Source organism: Micropterus dolomieu, linkage group LG12 (genome assembly GCF_021292245.1).
Source record: "Micropterus dolomieu isolate WLL.071019.BEF.003 ecotype Adirondacks linkage group LG12, ASM2129224v1, whole genome shotgun sequence".
Lineage (NCBI taxonomy): Eukaryota > Metazoa > Chordata > Actinopteri > Centrarchiformes > Centrarchidae > Micropterus > Micropterus dolomieu.
In genome coordinates, this window is record NC_060161.1 from 29,960,083 (window position 1) to 29,966,979 (window position 6,897).

The 6,897-nt window shown below is 40.0% G+C and overlaps 1 protein-coding gene across 1 annotated transcript in view; it reads right to left on the reverse strand.

Moving 5' to 3' along the window:
- LOC123979757 overlaps window positions 1–6,897 on the reverse strand; it is a 14,155-nt gene that overhangs the window by 4,702 nt on the left and 2,556 nt on the right. Inside the window, exons 3-12 of the mRNA XM_046063785.1 lie at window positions 6,861–6,897; window positions 6,638–6,760; window positions 6,186–6,291; window positions 5,943–6,006; window positions 5,299–5,336; window positions 4,846–5,030; window positions 3,784–3,870; window positions 3,251–3,489; window positions 2,932–3,036; window positions 1,976–2,035 (exon numbers count right to left, since the gene is read on the reverse strand). Of these exons, the coding sequence (XP_045919741.1) occupies window positions 2,005–2,035; window positions 2,932–3,036; window positions 3,251–3,489; window positions 3,784–3,870; window positions 4,846–5,030; window positions 5,299–5,336; window positions 5,943–6,006; window positions 6,186–6,291; window positions 6,638–6,760; window positions 6,861–6,897 (1,015 nt within the window). The 3' untranslated portion in view covers window positions 1,976–2,004. The remainder of the gene's footprint in view (window positions 1–1,975; window positions 2,036–2,931; window positions 3,037–3,250; window positions 3,490–3,783; window positions 3,871–4,845; window positions 5,031–5,298; window positions 5,337–5,942; window positions 6,007–6,185; window positions 6,292–6,637; window positions 6,761–6,860) is intronic.

Genomic DNA, 6,897 nt, shown 5'->3' on the forward strand with positions numbered 1-6,897 from the left:
GAGAGAGAGAGAGAGAGAGAGAGAGAGAGAGAGAGAGAGTAGTATGTATGATGCTTTGGCAATATTGTTGTTACACATTCATGCCAATAAAGATAATTTGAATTTGAATTTGAGAGAGAGATGCATGCACAAAAACACACATTCGACTATTGGCAGGACTTGGCGATTCTGATTCGACTGTGTAAATCCTTAGTCAGGGACAGCCCTACAAAAAACATGAACACTCCCTCAGGGAAAGCAGCTTAGTATGTTATAAAATCAGTAGTCAGTAGTAGTCATTAAAGAGGTGGTATTATGCTCATTTTCAGGTTCAAAATCTTATTTAGGGGTTGTACCAGAACAGGTTTACATGGTTTAATTTTCAACAAACACCATATTTTTTCTCATACTGCACATTACTGTAGCTCCTATTTTCACCCTGTGTTGAAGGCTTCGTTTTAGATATGGAGTGATACATCTTGTCTCTAAATGATCTTTGTTGGGAGTTCCACATGCGCAGTTCCTAGTTAAGGACTACTAGCCAATCAGAAGCAGAGAAAGGCGGGTCAGTGAAAAGACGGTAAACAGCTTTGATTCAGCTGTAGGCTACATGTTGCAGACCAGGTTGGCAATTTGTAAAGAAAGTAAAGGCTGGACTACAAACGAGCTGTTCAGGGCAGTGTTTTCTGTGGGAGATGGGAACTCCCTTTGGGGTGGACTTTTCACTTTGCAAACCTAGTACATGCACAAAAAAGATTTATAACTCAATAAAGAAGAGGGGAAAAGCCAAAAACCATAATACCACCTCTTTAAGACTGATTTAAATTCTGAATTAATATATTCATGTTCTTCTGAAGTTTAATTTGGGAACCATCCTTTTTTAATCATAGATGTACTTCTACTTTAGTTATCACTGCAACAACCACTACTTCCATTTCTACTCTTCACAACTGTATTTGGAATTTACAAAAACTTGTGCTACTTCTTAAACTGTACTATTACCATTTTTAGGGGTCCAAGCCCGAGTGGGCTGGGAACCCTATTGTTTTCGCTCGGATTTTTTTTTTTTTTTTTTTTTCTTCCGCCGCTAATTCCAATACTGCAGCCTAGACGGTAACTGCTAGGGACGCGAAACCTATAGGGTAGGTTCAAGCCCCTGCAAGTAACTCAGGCGCAAAAATCCGCACACTTCTACCTCTAGGGGGCGCTATAATTGAAGCTCAAATACGGTCAGACAACCCCATTCATTTCAATGGGATTTTCAACCAAAGGACATTTTGCCTCATAACTACAGGCCACTACATCGCACATTCATAAACCTTATGTCTACGTGTTTGGGGGATGCTGCCAATTCCTATGGCTCAGTGCGATGACATTTTCATTGCGCTAAATCGCGAAAACTGGAAAACCTATTTTAATTAACTCCTCCAAAGCCGCAAGTCCGATCGCCACGACCCGGCACGGACCATCTCTGGACCGAGCTGAAGAAAGTTTGTAGAGGGAATTTTGATCCGCCAAAAAACGTCCCAATTACAAGCTAACAAATATTTGCGCAAACGCTAAAAACTGGATGTCATGTCAGATCTTATGTTTGCAATGTCCAATCTACACCAAACTCGGGGACCTTATCTGGCACGCCCTCCCGAGGGGCTGTGTGAAATTTGGCATCAATCGGCCTCTAGGTGGCCCTATTCATTGGAAATCAAATAACACCTCCCATAGATATACATTAATTTCAGATCTCCATAAACACAAGCCCTTTTGATTTATAACTGCTCATTTATTCTCCATGGGCCCCCCAAGCCGCAGCGGGGAACCCGGGCCAACTCGCGCACGGGAGGCTTGGACCCCGCTTATAACTGCTTGCAGTTCTAGTTATTATTATTACTGTTACAACCTCTACTACATATCCAGTAATCTCATACACTATTAGTTGGATTGTAAAAATAATAAGAAAATGAAAAAGGAAAATGTAATTTAAGATGTAGTGACTCACCTTCACCAGGGGACACACCCTGCTCCTCATCATAATTTTTCATCCTCTATATCACAGTCTCTGCAGCAGAAACACACATGTTGATAGGGCTGAACAATTAATACAAATTTGCAATTGCAATGTAAATTGCAATTGCAACACACAATATTTGTTAAAGGTGATTTATGTGTCAAAATACCACTTTAAATTAAATATTGTCATGCTGCTGAGATGCCACAGCCTACATATTATGTTCTCGAGACTTCCGAAAAAATCTTTTTGGTACAGATTGCCACAAAAATCATGCCATAATTAATTTAAATGTGTTTTCAATGCAAATGAGAAGAATCAGTCAAAATAATTGCCATTAGATCTTTTTTCAAAATTGTTCAGCTCTATTGACCAGTAGACTGATACATCAGCCCGTTCTCATTCCCAGAGCATCAAATACCAACGCATTGTCACGTCTCTTGACGTCTGGTACCAACGCACATGGTACCCTTTTTGCATCATATTTCAACGCTAAAAGTACTACTATAAATAACAGAAACGTCCGAATAAGGAGGTGATTGAAGTGGACGGATGTGTCAGAAACCAGACTTTCAGAAGGCCGGTGTTTGTTTCCTCACGTGAAACAAAAAGTCAACGTTTAGTCCTTTTAGTGTAGTTACATAAGTAAGTTACATACGTTAAGTACATAGCGCTATTGAACTTAATTTAAGTCATGTAGTTATTTTAAGCCAAACCATGATCTTTTCCTAAACTTTGGTGACTAAACCTAAACAAAGTGCAATGTTTTTCCAACGTTGCAGTTTTATTTTGAAAGTCTAACCAGACCTTGCATAGTTATTTTTGCTAATTTGACTGCAGAGCCCTACAAGTACAAACCAGCGCTAAAGGGTCTTGACATAGCGTCTATATGTGGTGCCCTGATATGAGAACGGGTTGAATGCATCCTCAGGTTCATATGTTCTTACGCAGCCTTGTAGAAATTCTTCTGGTTCACCATGTGGTCGTGGAAGATGTTTATGGCTTTAAACACGTCTATCTGGTCCTGGTATTCCTCTAACACCTTTCTGTATCTGTGACACACACACCAAAAATGATCAATTAGGCCAACATAAAACTGCTTAATTAAAATTAATTAAATTTAATTAATTAAAATTAATTGGTAAGGAAGTCAGAATTGAGTTAATAAATTTAATGTTTTATTTTTTTAAATTAAACAATTATGAGAAGTGCCCTATTTTTTACTTGAGCCCTGCCCCCTCAAATTGTCTGTGCACGTCTGTGTACCTGCGAATCCAGGCGACCTCCTTCAGACTCTCAACACTCCACTGCTGGTAGATGCTGGAGGCCTTATCCTCAGACCCAGACACCAACTTGGAACCAGGCTTGAGCTCAGCCAAAAAGTCCCGGAGGCAGGCCCGGGCCGACAGAGCCACCAGCCAATAGATCGGCTCCTCCAAAACCACAGAGTGGAAAGACTGCAGGGCGAAGTGGAGCCACTGTGGGGGAGGCGAAGTGAGGGGGCTCTGGAGGAGGAGACAATCAAAAACTAAATTACATTTTGTTCACACTCTGCCATTTTCATATATTTAGTATATAACTTTATATTTATATAGGTGTATGTTTATTGTTGGTGCACACCTAGTCGCCAAAAAAAATTCCTTGTATGTGTAAAACTACTTGGTAATAAAGCTGTTTCTGATTCTGATTTATTCTGATCGAGGTTCTTACATGAGGCATTTTTATTCTGATCAGGCGCTGTTCTCCTTATAAGAGACCAAAAATGCTCTTTGTAAACACAGCTGGTTTGTCTGTCTCACCTGGTTTCTGCTGCGGTAGTGTTGAAGTGTGTCCTGCAGCAGTGATCTTGTGTTCTCATCTGCTTCCTGTAAACTACACATCAGGGTCTGCAGGAACAAAAACATGACGCTTATATCTAAACCCTGTCACACCAGTTCACCTCAGACTGGGAATTAAAATCACATTTACGGAATGGGTGTTCCACTGTAGTGTTGTCCTGCACTATTACATTGCATTATTGTATATTATGTCAGTAACTGCGACTAAGACTGGTTGAGAAGCTTTCTAAATTGAATGTTACGAAGCAAACATTGGTAGATCTGTGTGAACGCAGCTGGCTGCCCCTGCCTTGCATAATCATAGACTAGTATAACAAACCGCTCCACATTTTACATTTTATTTGTCCCGTTACATCCTTTCTTGCAGGCTAAATCAACACATTGACATAATACCGGCGGTCCACAGGATAGTAACATGGGTCGCGTTAGCTGGTGAAGTAATGTGGAAAGATATACAACTATAGTATTTGGCACCGGATAACTTTAGCAACTGGTCGTCATTAACTGGAAAGCTAACATTATCCAACCTGAGCCAACTAAATCTCAATATCACAATATATTTTACATGTTTTGCAGTGATGTTAGTTCACCTCCCCAATAGGATGAAAGCCAACTCTGGGTCGGTTTATATATCCAAAACAAAGCGGAGGTCCCTCCGTGACTCAAACGCCTTTTTGATGATTTTCGTTTGGCCTGACGGGCTTCAGCCCATAAATCATTTTTGTTGTACGATGCAAGAGAGAGAGTGTCAGCTGAAGTGTAAAGTTTAGAGTTGTTGCATAAAATCGCGGAAATTTACAGACGGTATCAAAAGAGGCTAATAACAGAGGAGGAAAACGAGAAAAAACACTGCTGAGGAGAGCTGAAAAACATGATGAGGGACTGATGAGAGAGTTGACGAGCATCAGAGGATCAGAGTTTAGTTTAGTTTAGTTTAGTGAAGAAAGAAAGGCAGACAGATGAACAGGTAGAAAGATGTGACAGAGAAAAAAGACAAACTGGGCATAATCAAAAACCTCTGACCTCCAGTGTGCTGCTGACTCTGTGCAGATAGAGCGCCTCCTGCTGCATGAAGTTGTTGTAGCAGCGCTGCGTTAGCTGACCAGAACGGAGCTCCTTGAGAAAGTAGGACAAGTGGCGAATCTCCTCTGCCAACAAGTAGCTGTTGCCCCACAAAACATCAAACAGACTCAGACCGTGCATGATTCCTGAGACAGAGGGGGAAAAAATCTAAATGTTATTGCTATGTGATGTTTAATAGTCCTGCGTTATATTAAGAAGTGTTTCCAGTGTTTAGTCTATTGTGCAGCCAGTAAGTGGTAAAAGTTCCCAGATGGAAAGATCTATAAAAAGGCAGCAAATGGACTTGGAGTTGTGATTTTTTTGTCAAACTTTTGTTTCCAAAGTCAGACATGGCTCAACAGTAATTTCTTTGCCATACGTACTGGGATACTACAGCAACCAGTTAACTGTTACCTGGTTTCCTGTCACTGGGGACGACTTTAGAAGAGGAGCTGGAGATAAACAGAGGAGATTACAAACAAGCACTTAATGTTTGAGTTAATACACAATGACAGTGTTATTCACGAACATATTCAGACACACGTTGTCAATTATCACACATCAGGACTTTGCTTTTTATTTTCATACATTTGCAGTCTAAAATTTTCACAGGAAGCTGATCTGGAGTGAGCAGGTGCCACTGCTCCAGATCTGTTATCCACAGCATCTAATAAAACATGTTGGATTTACCTGAAAGGTTGTCCCTGCTGGAATTCTTTAACTGAAACAAACCCTTTTAAGCATGCAGCGATTAAGAATTTAACAAGGGCTTTTACACATCCCCACATAAACATGTCGCACATCACTGCACAAACTGTCATTTAAATCACATACTGTACATATTCTTTATTCTTTTTTATACTGTTTTTAAATATTTTATTGTCAGTTTTATAATTTTTGTGTGATTCTTGACTTTGTTGTTATGCACCAAAATACCAATGCACATTCCTTGTATGTGTAAACCTACTTGGCAGTAAAGCTGATTTTTAATCTGATACTCCACAGATTTTGTGTCCCTTAAAGTAAATTACCAACATTGTTTTCAGACTTTAGCCTACCTGTCTTTGGTGGAGCAGATGTAGAACCTGAGCTCTCCACAGGGGGCGCTGTGCAGCTTTCCACCTGAAACACAAAACACACACAAGGATTTAGTTTAAGTTGTTAAATTTTAAAGAAAAAAGAATAAGGAAGTGTTGTGCCATTCAAACAGCAAATCGTATGGCATTATTTGATTTCATTTTAAAGTAATAAATCCATTTATAAAGTACATTGATCCATTCATTCCTTCTTTTTTCATTTACTTTTTGGTTCCATTTCCATGCAAGCCCCTCCCTCGCTGGTATTTCCCTGCCACTGCTTGGTCCAATCACTCATCCTGAAGGGGGAGTCGTCGCTCCAAAACCAGTTCTATAGATGACAAAAACAAAGAGGCAGGTGTCACTTTGGGCTCTGGGTAATTGTTATAGTATTTCTCACTATTATTAAAATGTTTACAAACCAAACAAACAATCAGTAGATCAATGGAGAAAATAATCAGCAGATTTATCCATAATGAAACAAAATCATTTGTTGCAGTCAGATACAACATAACATTTTCAATGTATGACGTTTACTTGGAACAGAGTATGTTTAATGTGGTATTAGAAAAGTTGCTTAAGGATCTGAGTGCTTTCTCCTCCACTGGAGACGTGTTTGTTTAAATAAAGTCCTGATATAAGAACAAGAGCACAGCACACTGACACAGACACCATACCTGCTGTTCCTGGTATCCACCCAGCCACACAGGTGTGTGTGTGTTTGCTAGCAGACGGACAAACTGTCTCTCCTCTGGTGTGTGAAGCGACGCCAGTTTACCAGCTGCCTGAGAGCACAATAACTAACACACACACACACACACAAACATTAAACCACACTGAAGCCATGTAATACTGAATCTTCTGTTTTATAAATTTAAATGTGTTGTATCTTCAGTTTACATCGGCATCGCTCCAGGAGCTCCACACAGGGTAGAAA